At 41.4% G+C, this 17,270-nt stretch overlaps 1 protein-coding gene across 1 annotated transcript in view; it reads right to left on the bottom strand.

Annotated features, from left to right (window-relative positions):
* Positions 1-16,602, bottom strand: part of ACO1 (aconitase 1) — a 36,230-nt gene extending 19,628 nt beyond the window's left edge. The window contains exons 1-4 of the mRNA XM_080638218.1: positions 16,577-16,602; positions 6,055-6,175; positions 4,147-4,315; positions 1,213-1,350 (exon numbers count right to left, since the gene is read on the bottom strand). Of these exons, the coding sequence (XP_080494344.1) occupies positions 1,213-1,350; positions 4,147-4,315; positions 6,055-6,151 (404 nt within the window). The 5' untranslated portion in view covers positions 6,152-6,175; positions 16,577-16,602. The remainder of the gene's footprint in view (positions 1-1,212; positions 1,351-4,146; positions 4,316-6,054; positions 6,176-16,576) is intronic.
* Positions 16,603-17,270: the final 668 nt, after the last annotated feature.

Below are 17,270 nucleotides of genomic sequence, written 5' to 3'. Positions count from 1 at the left end.
CATTGCCCCAGAAACCAGTTTCTAGATTATTATTTCTACTTCTGTGTTATGTTAAGAATAGATGATGCATGTGTAGGAGAAAAAAAAAAAAAAAAACAACAAAAAAAAACGAGTTTAATTTTGACAGCTACACACGTAAATTTTTTTGGCCCTTTTTGTCCCCTGACAACTATGAAATGGCATCAGCAAGAACCTGTATGCTTACTAGTCTACAGTTAAAAAAAAAAAAAAAGTAGGAAAAGAATTATATTTGAAAAGTGCCTGGCAACATTATTCTTCTAAGTAGGCTTCACAATACATTTCTGCTTAGAAGTTCAGTATTTTCGTTCTAAAGAAGCCTCTAAATACTGGCACTGAGAAAGAGCTCTTTATGTTCCTCAATTTCCACCTTCTAGGAATTTTATTCTTTGCAATGCTATAATTTAAGTGTCCCACTTCAAAACTACCTCCTATAGAGGATAATATATGCACAGAGTATTTTAGCAGGCAAGGTAAAAAAAACAGACTGAAAAACTCAGGAGTTTGGAAGACTGAAGGAAACCACCAAGAAACATGTAATCATAGGATCTGTTAGGAAAAGTAGCTCATTAGGCTCATGTTTAGTTATCACGGAGGGTAGGATGACCCCAATGCAGAGGTCTTGTATTTCACTGTGGGTCTAGGGAGTGCTCATCTCTTTGTAGTATGCTGAGGGTTGAATAGCATTACACTTCTTTCCTGTACGTGTACAGGCCATATTAATCACTGTCTTGTGCTCTTCTGTGTGGAGGCAATGAACTAACAAACAGTTCATCAGAGCTTGGCTAGGGCAGCTCAGGTCTTATAAAGAAGAAACGAGACATTCTTGCTTGTCATTTCGAAGAAGTCCTCCAGGGTCAAAGAACTGCATATGGAAAAAAGCTATTTCTGAGCAACTACAATAATGCAGTATTATTATGGAAAATTATGATCACCACAGGTCTGGACAGAGCCTGTTTCTATTTACATTTAATCCAGGCTTGTGCTGCTGAGAGATGCACAATAGAAAAAAAATCAGAATTCCCCCACCTAATTCACAGCAACTGATATAACAGTCTAACTTAAAGAGTTTAGAGTCTAGGATGTTGTAGTCCAAATGCTAAGAATATCATCAGTAGAACTACCTCTACTATACTCTACTGGATCCAGCTTACCTATTACTATTAAGAAGTAAGAGTTATTTTGTATCCTTACCGCCTGTTAAAATCAACCTGGATGGAATGATCTATCACCAGATCAGCAGGACAAATAGGATTGATTTTTTCAGGGTCCCCACCAAGTTTCTTCACAGCATCACGCATTGCAGCAAAGTCAACCACAGCAGGTACCCCACTAGAACAGAAGAGAAATAGGCAAGGTGAAACAATCTGGAAAACAGAAAAAAACCCAAAACAAAAACCATCCCCAAACCCAAGAAAGAAAACGCAATGAAGACCCTGAGATGCAGAATAGACATCTACAGTCGCATACAAAGCAAACAACAGCCTTACCCAGAGTCTTGGGATCATTACTCTGAGGCAGAGAGAGTACCCTTGGGAAGACAAAGTCAGAAGAGCAGAAGGGACAGAGCTGTATCTATATCCTGAGCACTGCTGAGAATGAAACGGTAAAACCAAAATTCATCAAGTAACAGATGCAGTTTAATGTTGCTTGGCTGGGAATCTGGAAACCTAATCTTAGTCAGCATTCCTTTGGGACTTTGAACTGCTTTCTTTTCTTTTGCTCTGCTTCTCTCTCTCCTCCCCATTCTGTTTATGAAAGAAGTGGGGAGGGGGAAAATTACAATGGCCTTTCCTTGATTCTTTGCTATGTTTATTTAGCTGATTTTAAGGCAAGAGTAGTCTCTTCCAAGTTTTGCAAAGCACAGGAGAATGTTCTCCATAATTAGGGCTGTTTGTTATCTTCCATGCTTCAAGTGGCGGAGCAGTGCATCAGATTTCTTAAATTACAAAGGATATGACCCAAAACACATTTGCAGAATAACTGTATTTTCAGAACTGGATTTAAATGCCCTGGCAGATCACTGGACAGACATGAGAGGCAAAAATAAGCTGTACCATTCATCTTAACTAACAAATTCTACTTACAACAGACAAAAGATGATATATCACAAATGACATTCAAACAGCACACTTTTAGGCAATAAGCCAATGTTCACATTTCTGCCTTCTCATGAATCTTGTGACAGTCCTGCATGCCTCTGAACTCCAAGTGACTTAGACAAAAGGTTAACAGTTTTTTTTATTTATGTATGTTTCATTCAAACAAAAGGATTTTAAATCCCTAAATTAAAGACTTCCTTCCTAACTGAGGTAGGTAAACTATACAGAGGGTCAACGTAATGCACAGGAGAGTCCATTTTCCACTTCCAACCCAAGTTTAGCAATAGGCAAACACAGAGTAGTAACCAAAAGTTCTGGCACTTCAACACCCATCTCACCTAAGAGATCATACATGTTCCCGTATTTATCTTAACAAAGCTTCTGGTGCTTCTCAGCACATACATTCTCAGCTTCTACAGAGAGACATAACACTTTTCAATCAGTCTGGCAAATCATCTTGCATGCTAGCCTATCTGATTTTGCTGGCTGCTGACACAAAGAGAGCTGTCTATGATGTGCTTGTAAGGATCTGGTATAATTCAGAACACTATGTTTCTGCAAGAGCAGGCCAAAGCAGTGAGAGCTTATGTTAGCAACCCTGATTATAAGGAAGCTACCATGATTTTCAAATGTTATCAGAAACAATGAAAGAAGATGAGAATAGCAAACGCCATGTTATAGTACTTAGGTGAATTTGCAGAACAGCAGGGGAAAGAGAAAGGGAGCGTAAGAGTTATTTTGTCAGCCTACAAACGTTATACCATTGAAAAGGAACAGATACAACATCCATCTACTGGTTTAGAAAAACTCGGGATAACTACAAAATGATGTGATCTAGGAAACTCAGTAATTCTAATCCAGGACATGAAAATGTAATTGCACGGCTTCTGGAAAGTTGCCAAAGCTGCCTTTACCAAAAGATCCCACTCAGGAGCCTGTTCAGGAGCTTGTTTTTTATGAATGCAGCTACTCTACAGACTTACAGGCACATTTTTAAAACTCAACAGGAGAGTGCAGCAATGAAGGGGACAACGTTTGCTTGAAAGCTCAACTTCCTCTGTGCTCCAGTATTTTACAATGTTAACAACAGCCAGCAGGTAGAAGATAGCTAGGAAATTAGCACATTTTTCAACTGACATTTTGCCACCCTGGCAAAGTCTCAAAAAAGCCCAACAACTTCCTTTAAGAATTGAGCTGTGCTGGGTCTCTAGCACCTGGCCAACCTCTGGGAAAATGCAGAACACAAGGAAGCTAAGATACTTCATTGCTCTGAAAAATAAAATCAACTGACAGCTCAGCAGCATGGTGCTTACCATGAATGAGCTAAATTTAAACTCTCTTACAAAGGACAGTCGATGTGCAAGTCAAATGCTGTATTAAGCCAGTTAGAATCTACCATTCCACCTGAAAATTGACTGTCAACATCTACTAGGGACTCTTACATGTTGACACATGGGGACTAACCAAACTGCAATAACAAGGCCCAGTTTTCAGAGGCCATGACAAATGAATCTCAATATGCATTTCTGGGAAAAAGTAGACAGTCACTTTTTCAATATCAGAGAAGTCTTTAAAAATATATTTGGAATAGTACTTACTTGGAAGAGAAAGTAATGATGTGCGTTATAAATGAGAACTGAAAAAGGTAGACAACTGAAAGCAAAAGTCCTGGGGCAGGGGTGGAAGATACCACCCTACCTCCCTTCCACCTCCAAAAAACAAAACCTCTAAACTCTGAATTCATTCATTTGGATGCAATTTATCCATCTAATTTTCTTTCCCTCTGTTCTAAAAGTTTCGTAAAGATATCAATTTCTCCATCGTAGAAGCACTTCATTTAGTGTTTTCATCACGAGTGTTTGCCTTTACAACAGAAGTCTGTATCATGACATCCAGGAAAGGTGAAAAAGATCTTTCCACACATTTCACTGCTACTTTTTGCTTCAGCTCACCCATCCAGCCCAAGCTGAGCATTGCTACACTTTCAAAAGCCCCTCTTCCAATCTTTGGAGACCATCGCACTCACGTGAAGTCTTGTAGAATAACTCTTGCAGGCTTAAATGGCACTTCAACATTCTTGTGTTGCATCACTTTCCAGTTGAGAATGTTCTCAACATCTGCCTTCTTCACTAGGAACTCATCACAGTTACGGATTGCTGCTTCCAAGAGGACTCGAATAGAAAATGGCAGGCGTGCTGCATGGGTGAGAGGCAAGAAACAAATTCAGTTTTTACTTTAAGGCATATGTCAGCAAGTGCAGCATTTGACACCTGGGGCAGATGGGTCCTCAAGTGCTGTCCCTGTATTCTCATAAATTATCAGACATCCTTTTCTAGCCTCCAGCTTTGTCAAGTCAGTGGTAACCAACCTGCTCCACTTACTTCTTTGAGCAGATTTATTCTCTCAGATCCTGTGAGACAGCAGACACCTTTGCTGAAAGGAGTCTTTTCCACAGCTATTCCATCCTCAACAGCAATACTGTTCTGAAAAGACGCTGTGCTCACCCTGTTTCTCTGCAGTTTTCTCTCACTCTTGCCACTGAACACAGTCATATAAATGCCCTAGAAACATACAATTTTCTATGTAACATGTTGAAAGGCATAGCTTTAGTGGTCACGGCAGTCTCTTCTCAAGAGATGGAGAATGAAACTGAACAACATTAAGACTGGGCATCTGCTAACTTTCTTTTACTTCAAGAGAGAAATAGAAGATCACATAAAATACTATTAAAGCAGTCCTGACAGCCATATAACAACCAATGGGTGTGAAGAAAAAAAAAAAACAAACAAGCAGTAAAAGCTTCTCTGTCCTTCTTCCCGTGGCCCACTGTAATCATAGCTGTTTGATTTCCTCTCAGAATGTTCACATTCAAAACTCTCTTGAGAAGTTTGTCCCAACTTTCTACATACGGCCCCCAAGACACAAAAATCACTTAATTAAAGTGACACCTCATTGCTGCTGTCATAAAACCACCTTAACTATTATTCAGGACAAAGTCATTCAGAATCATTTGCACTGGGGGGAGGGTGTAGTGGCTTTTCATTGTTGTGGTTGGTTTTGTTTGGGTTTTGGTTTTTTTAATCCCTAACCCCCACCCCCAGCTCTTCTGTTCCTCTGTTACCCATTTTTCTGTAGGACAGTGATATTTTAGTTGTTTTTTCTTTAAAGACTCAGGAATTTCCCATTCTTGGAATCCTGGAATGCATCAACTGGTAATATCATATACGTATTTGTCTATTTCTTAAGACTCATCTCTGCTTCTTACACACCAAGTCTGACATTAACAGTTTTCTCACTTACACACTACCTGGGCCTGCAATGGATATGCATTGCTGATGTTCAGAGAAAACATTCATCCTCTTGCTTCCTGAATTCTTAATCACTTGTTTCCTTTTTGAAAGAGGAAAAATATCCAAAACAGACAGCTGTAAGCTACAAATACTTGCTTTCTACATCAGTGGCACATATTGGAAGATTTTTACCCTTGCCGCATGGAAGATGCCCACAGACATTCAGGAAGTGTCAGAGGAACAAAAGAAAAAGCCTCCTAAGAAAGGATTTTCAAGCCACTACTCTCTTCAAAGCAGAGCAATCTCTACAGATGATTCAGTCATGTTAGTGTTAGGTCCTTTGCAGCTTTTCACAGCAGCATAGCAGCATCTGAGAAAACTTTTACTCTTAGTTTTGTCTAGTCCTCCTCATCCACTCAAGAGAAACATGACTGCTGTGTGCACAGCATATTGAGAAATGTATACTGTGATCTTGCTAGGTTTTCTATAGTTCTAAATTTCTAAAATTAAATTTTGTTAATATTTCAAGAACCCTCTTTTGAATTCATAGTGTCCTCCAGAGACCAAAGATTATCCAGTGTTGCACTGTCTCTTCAGGTTTTGTTCAATGTTAATGAAATGCTTTCCTTACATTGTCAACATACCGTATCTCGCATCTTCTAATTTGCTTAGATTGAAGAACTTCTTCAGAGGCTGTTTAGGGTCCAGTGGCTCCACAATATGTACAAAAGGGTTGCTCATGGTTACTCAAGACTCCTACTGTCCCTAAAAGACAGAAGAAAAAAATTAAAGCTTTTTCATGACATCTGTTCCACATACAAAGTACACGCCCAACAGCCTCCCACAATGTATCTGTCCCACATACAAGGCCAGTACCAGACAAAATATTACTGCACAGGCTGTGTTAGTAATGCCCTTTCCCCTACAAACATACTTGTAACCCATCCTCAGAGATAAAAGGTCTGCAGGAAGGTAACAGCATTGTGAAAAACATGGATACATCAATTCAAACCAGAAAACATGATAGTTTTACTTGAGCTAGAAAGTATTATAGACTAAGATTACAAACCTTGACTATCAGAGACACAAGGAACCTTTCTGAGTTCAGAAGATTAGTTTTGGTTATCACAAAAACAAACAAACTACATAATTAAAAGTCGATTTTATTGTAAACATCATTTTAGTTGGAGATATTTTCTTTTTTGTGGCTATCCTAATGGTTTATTAGATAGAGCATTCCACTGGGACCTTGGACTTTTAGGATTCATTTATACAAGTTAAAGTATGCCAAGATACTCCCACTGTCAAGGCCAAGTAGCACAGCAGGGTCCACATTCACCCTAGGCATATATCTCAATCTCCAGAACAGGTTAACTGCATGCAAATGGAACAGTTCCTAGGACATTCCTAAGGCCTGAACTCTGCCCCGGGCTCTTTTGGGAGCAATAGTTTAGGCCAACACATGCCAAGGAGCAAGCCAACGATTTAACAGTAAGGATAACTCTCTTCCAGTGCCTGGCAACATTCCCAGTCATGTTTAAAATGTTTTTAGAAGAAAGACAATCACAGGCCCAATTTCCAGATCTGTTGTTTTCCCACAGCAGTGTTCCTGTCTCCATTCAAGTAACATTATCTTCCTGTTTGGTGCAAAGGGATGCGCAAAGGTCAGTATTTGTTAACAGTTAATGCAAGACCAAACAGTGAATGCATTTATCTCACCTATCAGTCTCATTGAGTGCTCAGGGAATACTATTATGTGGAACACATTTATGGCGAATTTTTAAACTATTCCAGCACAAATCAGATTTGATCTGGGACACAAACCAAGTCAAAGTTTAGATTGAGATGGAGAGACAGCAGAAATGGTGACAAAGGAAGGTTCAGGGTATAAAGCAGCAAGACACCGTAAAAGAAACAAAATCTTCACAAATTCTGTCAAACAAAACTCCAGAAGTTTCTAGACAAACATCTGAATGCTCAGGGAAGGCAGAAAGGCAGGCATATCAACAGACTGCAAACACCCCCAACCCCCAAACATATCCTGTCTTGCATTCCCATCTACAAGTTATTTTCTGAGATTGCTCTTCCCAGCTTTGCAGATACCCATTCTGCACAAGCACAGAAAGTTTTAAGTGACATCTTCCTTAAACAGCATGAACTACACAGTTACTTCTCTTCTAAGCAAATCTGGTGCTTCTACGACTGAGCATGATCAAAATAAACTGCTTCCTTTCTCGTCACAGCTATGCTCCTAATGAGCTTTATTTTCTGCCTTCCAAGCTGAAAACTTTATTTTGTGCATAATCACATCTCCTGGGAAATTCTAAGGGTAGCTGAAGATAGAGAACGCCGAGATATCCCCTGACAGATAAAGCAGATCATTAATTTGATAATGATGTACTCAGTTCACATATTCTTATCTTAGTATGAATTGCAGTTGTAACATTTCCCATTCAAGTCAGTGTCTTGGCAAACCACAGCAGCAATTCAAGATGCTATCACACATTATCTCCTTGCTACAATTTCTTTGCCAGACATCACCCTTTTCCCTGAACACAGCTTTTTTAGTTCACTGCATGAGATACTTCAGTACAAACCTGCTTTGATCAGTGATTTAAACCAGTAAGCCAAACTATGGAATTACCAGGGCCTAAACACATGTTCTTTTCACCTACCTGGTCACACCATTATGAAGAACTCAGTTACAGCCTTGTGAGCCATTTAGAATTCCCTGCAAAGGGGTAATGAATGTTGCAAAAAAAACAACTTGCAGGATTGCTGCAGCAAATATCACAGAGTAAGAGGAGCCTCAGTCATACCAACTCCTATTTCCAGACAGTAATTTATAAACCTAGGGAATGGTTTGGGTTGGAAAGAACCTTAAGATCATCTAGTTCCAAGCCCCTGCCATGGGCAGGGATTACTCACCCTCGACCATGTCACCCAAGGCTCTCTCCAGCCTGGACAGATTAACTTGTGATTGCAGCACAGAACATTTATTCACAACCTGCAGACTCAGGAATGTAAATATGACAGTATCTGCCTGTCTGGGATTGGTGCAGTGCACAGGGTCACACTGACCATGGCCAGTGCTGCATGACGATTGTAATAGCTGATCACATGTACACAAGACAGCAATTCACCTTCTGCCTAACAACCTCAGAAGTGTTTGTGTGGAGGTCACATCTGAAATAGGATTCCACACAGTGGCCCTCAGGAAGACTGAAGTACAGATTAAGAGGTTTCTAATGGTAACAGATACCAGCCATCCACCCAAACTGCTTTCATCCTGGCCTTGGAATACAGCAGCAACACTAGCCTGAGCTTTTCTTCGTCCCCCATTATCCAGACACGCGTTCTTCATTGTGCAATTCTGGAAACAGCTCAAGGATACCAGGGGTTTCAGCTGACTGAAATGTATGAAAAAACATTTTTCCTAGTTTTTCAACTAGGGAGTTAAAAAAAAAAAAAAAAAAAAAAAAAAAAGAGAATTGCATTACTGGAACCTTCTTAAAGAGTTACATGGTTACATGACTTGTCTAAAATGTACCAGACAAACAATAACTTTATTTTACCCCTTCCTGTGCCTACTAACACAATTCCGTGAACACTGATAATTTGTCTAATACTGTTCATCTTTAGATCTATACTCCCTAACTACCAATATTGTTTCCCACTCACCTGTTACATCAATACAGCTGCTTGGCACTGTGTCACCTAGCTCTATCTCTTTTGAGAGCATGCCTCGAATACACTCACAGGCTGCACATCAGCTCATCACAAGTCTGACTTCTGGCTTTCCTTTCTCCCAGCACCACTTCTCTCTCACCCCAGGGAAGCAAAAGTACAGAAGGACTCTAACCATGAATAGCAGCATGGCAAATTTACTTGGACAAGATCATAACTTTCCAAATATAAAAAAAGGAAGCTGGGTTTTGTGCATTCAACATTTGCTCTTCAGAGTAGAGAATAAACCCGTGGCTGTAACAGCTGATTCATACCCTAGATGTTAACACAGAAGGGTTCAAATTCATCTGGCAGCACGAGTTTTACATTGTGACACTCTTAAAAAAGCATCCGCACTAGAAAAACCTGAGCATAACGACATTCCTTTCTTCATCTGTACTGAATGGGTCAGTAAACTCAGCTTTTACCATGAGAGCTCAGATGTTTAATAGCAACAAAAGATCAGTGCAAAAATGAGTAGTGGCTGTACTGGGGGTTGATGTCTTTATGGCAGCCTGAAGACCACACCATTTGATGATACAGGAATTTGGAAGGTGATGACACAGAAGTATGCACAAGCCTAAGGGGACAGAAGGAAAAAGATGCCTGTACCCTCCTCTTTCCTTGCTTTCTCTTAAAAGTTAATCAACTAAATCAAATACACTTGAAGCATATTAAAATCTTGTGCAGATTTCCACAGAAAGGATTCAAGTACGCAACTTAAAATAGCTTTCCTTAAAAAAAAAAAAAAACAAAAAAAACCAAAAAAACAAAACAAAACAAAACAAAAAACAACAAAACAAAAAAAAAAAAAAAAAACACAAAAAACAACAAAAAACACACCACACAAAAAATCACCCCATTCACTGGAGATTTAAACACAGGATGCATGCGTTGATTTAAAATCTTAAGCTGATGTAACTTTCTGAGTATCCAACATGAATTCAGCACTAGTCACATCACACCACCTTCTATTAGAAAAGGACTCAGTTCAGGAATTGAGGTATTATTTAAAGAACCTTCTTGATCAGCTGTGAGTCTTAGACCATACTTCAGACCCCTTTAAAAGCAGCAGTGTGACTTGGAACAATAGCAACAAGCTGAAATTTTACCAAAATGAATGGAATTAAGAAAGCATTCTGATATATCCCCTAGTCTGCACTTGCAGAAATTACCTCATGCAGATTGTAGAGGAGGAAAAGATGTGCTATTTAGCATCCCACTACACCTAGGAGACAACCTGAAGACACCAGAGCTGTTCTAGACATCACTTTAACATATTATCTACTTTGTTTAGAGTTGTAGGAAAGGCTGAAGGTAAACACGAATACAGCTGATGAAGCTAAAAGCAAAAATCTCTTTCACACCACTATAAAAAAAAAAAAAATAAAAAATGAACACACAACTGCTTATTTTCATTTGTTGTATCAGAACAATACCAGCAACAATATTGTTTTGGTTTTTTTAGGGAGCCCATTCAACTCTAACTATCCAGAGTAATAGTAAACCTTAGCACAAAGAGTACTTTTCTGCTAAAATACATGGTAGCAAATCATGCTCTTTCTGCAGTACCTGACATGAATGTTGACAAAAACTCCTGATTAGTAATAACCATATTCATTACATAAGTGCCTGAGGACAAACCAAGGACACAGATTCATCTTGTTTGACCGGCAGAAAAAAAAAGTAAAAAAGAAAAAAAGGGCCTCTGTATGAAACTATTTCTGTCTAAGCTTCAGGCCATAAAGTAGGAACAGAACAGGCACAGTCATTCAGCATTTTAGTATAGACATTAATTTCACTCAGGGAAAAGAACAGGTCTCCACCACTGTCTTCTCTATTGCATCTTTAGTTTCTTAGTTGTTGTCTTCCAAACTATACAAGGATGCCTATGTTATTAACAGGAAGAGTTAATTTTAAGCATCTATTAATAAAACAAAATATCTGATAGCTTGACTAAAATGTAGTAGTACTAGTAAAAGCTCTTCTTCCTGGAGAGTGGGTAAATTCTCAACCACCACTGGGAAGCACATGCTCAGAAAAGCAGCAGTTTAATTCCAACACTTTAACAGATGCTAGAAATAGTAGAAAGGGTTACACTCAGCCAAAGCAAAGATAGTATTTTGTCAGCCATCAGCAAAAGGGGGAAGGCTCAGGCTTGCCAGTTCTTGCAGGAAATCTGTGAAGAAGCTTCCAACTGAAAACTGGGAAAAGGAAAGGTGAGCTGGCATGACTGCTATGACAAAAGCCCTCACCTGGTGGTAAGGCAGAGGACACAGGGAACACTCACAGCCTCGCCTGGAAAACACAGCATTTTCCACCCATGCTGAATCTGATCTTACCATCTCCTACTGCAATTATCGTAACTCCTCCTACTCCCCCAAGTTATTTCCCCTAGTTTTGTCCACTCAACTGATTGATGTTTTACGTGTTTACGTATGTATATGTATCTGTACTTAGCTGTCAAGTATGTGTGTGACAAGCACATCCAAATAGCAAAAGCAAGTAACTAGAAAACCTAAGGGGAGCTGCAGCAGAGCAGCAGACCACCAAGTTATAAATTCATGAAGACAATACTGAGCATGCATTTTGTAACATTACTAAAAATTATATACAGCTGAACAGCACTTAAACTGAGAGCTATTGCCCAGCTCCCCAACAGAAAATGAGCATCTGCAACTTACACAGCTTTTCTCATAGTCTCAGATTCTACTCAGCAATGGGCGTAATTAAAGACGTTGATACCTGCTTCCAATTTACTGAACCCACAGATCACCTAGCCACAAAGATCCCTAAGCAGATCCAACATGTAGAAACTTCTGTGCTATTAGAAATGCAGCATGCTCCAGGTATGCCTACCTTACTTGAAAAGCAAAGAAAATATCCAAGTTAAACATGTTGCCAGAAGTTTGCATTTTTAATATGGAAAAACAACTTTTTCCAATATCAGTCAGGTGTCTGCAGTAATAAACTCTCAGTAAGTGAATCGATCCATAATTCAAATTGGTTTAGAAAAAAAACCCAACTAATAGGTATCTATGTGGTAAACAAGCACACCACCACACACACCCCTCAAAAAAATCTGGCAAGAAAACAACAAAAAACACAACCACCCCCCAATTCACAACTGGCCCCACCATTTCGATAGAGTTCAACACTACTACAACAAGCAGAGTCTTGTTTTATAATGTATCTACACATAATTTTGGATGCAAGCAGAACAGATGAAGACACCTACTGCTGCAAAAAACACAGGCTTCTTGTTTTGATTAAGAGAAGCTCTTACTATTTAACACTTACTCTACCTGTGACAGGTAAGGCCACTTTATAAGAATACACAGTGCTGTAAGCAGTCAGTGCTGAGATTTCAGTGCTAACAGAGATTTGAGAAAGAATCTTCTGTGTTTCCCTGTTACACACAGAAGTCTACCATTACATAGAGACACTTGAAGAGAAGTCCACTTACAATTTGATGACTTAGCTACTATTCTGTTGGTATAAAGTACTCATTATTACACACTGGAAAAAAATACGGTAATATGTAAAGGAGGGTTTTCTTTTAAATACTCTCTAAGCTTTCAAGAAGCCTCTTTCAACTTGAATACTCAAGAGGAACTCTGTACTGGAACATAAATGGGACTCTGGATTGCAGACTCTACTGCTTTCTCCTGAGGCCTGAAACTCCGACAGCTATGCTAAAATATTTATTTATTCACAGCCATAACGTGGTACACTTCCCATGCACTGGACAGGTTATAAGTGCATATCCCTATAATCTGTATACTTCACAGGCTGTCATAAGCATTCTGATCATTTCACTCTGTTAGCAGCACTGTATAAGCATTCTGACCATTTCACTTTGTTAGCAGCATTGCATTCACATATAGGAACTGAAGATTAGCTCACAGATAACGCTTGTGAAATCAAACCTTTAGGTCTTAAAGCAACTGGAACTGGAAGTTTAGATGTGCACCAGATTCCAAGATGTGCATATTAAACCCCCTCAAGTCATCCCTCTGGAAAGTCAAATACTACCTCCTTCCTCACTTCAACAAACTTAGCGCACTTACCGCTCAAGGGACAGTCAAAACACTTCTCTTGCCTACATCTCACCAGCTCTTGGTGACTCAGGCAAGCACACATATCTCATATCCTCAGACAGCCTCTGGAACACAATCTAGCCTTACAGTTAACAAAATCCAGAACCTAATTAAACAGGTGTAAGTAATTGTTGCGGGAACACTATGTCAGAGTCATCGCTGCATATCCTAGTTAAAAAGTAGAGACTAATTTTCTATTTGTTGCAGGAAAATGAGCAGTATTATGCCTGAGAATACAGGGAAGCTTATTTGGAGGCTACAGAACACAGAAAAATGAAGCCCTCGATTTTTTTTTTTTTTCCCCGTGAAACAGCAACAGTGAACTTTAACCTACTTCCTACCTCTGCAGAAACTTGCTGCTCATTTCCCCTGTGCTAGCAGTCTTAGACTGTTCATTAACAAATATGCAGCATAGACCAGTTTTAAAGAACCAGCTTTCAGTGTTAGTAAAAACCAAGTAAAATAAAATCCTGCATAACACACAGAAACATGTTCCCACTGACAAGTTAACATGTAAGTGCTGCAAGAAGTCAAATACAGATAGTGCTGTAAGCGTGTACATAGGCTTGGTCTGAAATTTGGTTTCAACTTCAGCAGGAAGGATTAAAGACATCTCCATGTTCATCTGTTTGTTTCACAAGGCTCATGTGAAGGGAAAAAGGAACACTGCAGAGGTGCATGGGAAAGGGAAAAAAAAAAAAGCAGGAGTATTGTGAATTAGCTCTCTACTCATGCCGTTACCAATGTGCCAGCTCTGTAAACTGCTGTCTCTGCACCTCTGTGCAACTTGCTATCTTGAACTGTTTCAGAGCTATCAAAGATATGTAGGTGGAAGGAGTCCTTTCAGAATGAAAAACTGCTGAGAGGATTACTACAGTTGTGAAATAAATCTGCCATCATGGGGAAAAAGTCCTAGCTTTTCATGCCATTTCAAGACTAATTCTGAATTTGTGCTCTGGAAATAATAAAAGATAATTTTATCACAACAAAAATTGCTACGTACAATCTCAGCAGCTATTCAACTGTTCAAGCAGATGAATTCAGTTTTCAAACACCCATTGCTTCAGTCTGTAAGCGGAACAAGTGCATATCTGACAATTCCAACTAGCTGATAACCAGAGTTCACAGGCCAAGCTCTGTGAGGAGGCAAGTTCAGTTTTCACAAAACACTTGTAGTCCAGCGGCTATCTTCAGACTAGTTTTCCACTAAAAGGCTGGGGGGGGGAACTGAACACCCCTTCCACCCACACCCACCCCCCCAACGACAAAAAATAACCAAAACTGAATACCCTCTTTCACAAGCTTCTGGACTCCTCACCCTAGAATTGTGGGATGTCCCAGTTCCTGCAAGGAAGTGCCAAATATCTAGAGGAAATCTTCTTAACTAACCACTCCCTTAAGACAGCACTGAAGGCAGATACCCTAAAAAATTCTTACCTCCTATTCACACAGACAGAGTAGATTGGAAATTAAGATTCTTGCCTACCTTTTCTCTGTTTTAAAAGAAAAAAAGGGACCACTCTTCAATTCATAGCCTTCCACTGATCTTAGATGGATTGTTACTCCAGGGAGGGAGAAAATTTCCAGTTATTATCTGGTGAAATCCTATAGGCAAAATCTATGTTGGAAATAAATATCAAGAGAGATCTGCTGCTATTCTTACTATTTAAATGTTAATAATATTTCTTCTGTGGCTTTCTGCAATTATTACAATTAAATTACAAACATGATATGACAAAAAAAAAATCAGTTTGAAAGCCCTACAGTTTGAATGATACAGTAGTCTGCATGATACATGCTACAAAGCACCACTATGTAATCAGAATCTTTCATATACCAAAAACATCTTCAGAAATTTCCTCTACCTTACAAAGCCCAGAATGAGAAAAGTATAGACAATTTTCCAAGTAACTCCTCACACACGCGCCACAGATCCTGGAGGGCATGAGAGTCAGCTGCACTTCCTACATTATGCCCATTAAATTCCTTTTACTTTCTTTGAAGCAGTAACAATCCCCAGAAGTTGATTGGGACATTTTGATGGAGCACAATTGCTTTTAAGCAAAGCAATACTAAACAAACATTCCAGTGTTAATATTTCTCTAGGGTGGTCTTCCTTTACTTCAGTATTGTGGATTGATAGAGCCAGCCTGAACAATAGAACAGCACTGAATGTTCAGAGATATTAATTCAATTCCAATTGTTTGGAGAGAGAATCATCTGGTTTAGACCAAGTTTCCTGCTGATACTGAAGAATACTTAAGTCCAGACCTGTTTTTCCCACCCCCAGCCTAGCTAACTTTAGAGGTGGAAGCCAAGTATCCAAGTGCAACCTCCAGCTGAAAAAAAAGAGGGAACTATGCTAGTGTTATGAAACGTGGCAACACACTGAACAGATCCACAGGGACTAATCCGAACATACACATAATCCAGATTCTGAAACCAGGCATCTCCATAGCCCCAATTCTCAGCCAGATAAGATGACAAGGCGAATACCTGCATATATGCTACAACCTCCACGGCTGTTACCGTTGTGCAGCACTCCCACCTGCTGCCTGTGCCATGAAGTAAACCAGATGATTTTGTCACCCAAAGCAAAACACCAAAACTATTAAAACCCTGTTCACTTAGCCTTAACAGAGGCTTCACATTCTAATGCTTTTCTTCCACTGCTTCTTTTAGTTATACTGAAGTTTTACTCGGTTTTTTGCAACACGGCAGGGTTTCTCTATGCTTGATATGTTCACAATGCACTCTACTATTTAGTTACTACAGAAATACCGACAGACAAAGCTGGAGTTGTTCCTGTAGGAGAATTAATGAGAAAGCTTTGCCTAGATGAAGACAGGGCAGCACAACTTCTCTTCCATTCCCGCTCTTTTCCTTTAGATAGTTTAGTCATTGTCCTTCCTCAGCTTTGCAAAAGCCAATTCCCGTTCCTGGTGTGCGCGGGTTCAAAACCCAACAACGGGGCCGGCTGCCGCGGCCGCTGCCCGGGACCGGTGTCACGAAGCTGCCTGCCAGCCGCACCAGGGAGCCTCTCCATTCCCGACTCAGCAGCCGGGGCCGCCTGCGCCGCTGCCTGAGGATCCCCCTTCCCACCGCAACTCAGGCCTGGCCTGGCCTGCCCTGCCGCCGATCCCCGCCCTCCGCCCAGGCCCGCACCCGCCTTAGCTCTCTCCCAAGGGGCGCCCCTCAACCCCACACCTTTCCCCGCGGTTGGCAGGCCTCGGCGCCGCCAGGGAAACGGGCCGTGGGACAGGGTGAAGCCGCTTTAAGGCGCCCGAGCCGCTGCCGCCGAGCGGGGGCGGCGGGGGGGCCGGGAGGGGCCTGCACTCACCGAGAGCGACGAAAGCCCGACCGCCGCTGCACACCGCCAGTGACTGCTGGGCGCGGGGAGAAAAGGGGTGGGGCCGGCGGGGCTCCGCCCCATGGCTCGAGGACGGCCGTGGCGGCATGGCGGTAGGCGGCCGAGCGCGGAGGCGGGAAGCGAGGGAGGGGAGCCAAGCTGGCCAGTCAGTCGGGCTGCGCTTCCCCTTGCTGCCCGCTGCCTTGTCCCAGGTTCGCCTCGCGGGGGTTGTCGCTGCTGTTGTGGGACGGCGCCTCTGCCCGGGGGGACGAGGCTGAGCAAGGGGGCTGTGCTCCGTGGGAAGAGGCGGCTTCAGATCAGGGGTGGGCAGCGTGGTGGCGGCGGGACCGAGGCGGGGTCAGGTCGGGCCTGTGTTAGGGACCAAGCCATGGCAGAGCTGGACGCTGTAAGACGGGCGCCGGGGCACGGGCGGTGGTGTGCTTTGAGCTGTGGTCTGCATGCTCCCAGCCATGCACCTGCGCCACCTCTGAGGGGTCTCAGGGGCCTATCTCTGAGGCTAGGACTGGGAAACAAATGGGTCTCCCTCGTAACGGCCTGAGACACAGGGCTGCTTACTTACACAGTGCGATGGGAGAGGTCCCTTGGGTTGCACCTCAGGGCTGGGGGAGAGCCCACTGCCCTGGCTGTCATCAAAACCACCCTGTTACTTATAAACTGGTCAAGA

Source organism: Psittacula echo, assembly GCF_963264785.1.
Source record: "Psittacula echo genome assembly, chromosome: Z".
Taxonomy (NCBI): domain Eukaryota; kingdom Metazoa; phylum Chordata; class Aves; order Psittaciformes; family Psittacidae; genus Psittacula; species Psittacula echo.
Note: the sequence above shows the minus strand (reverse complement) of the source record. Positions and strands in the feature narration are given on the sequence as shown.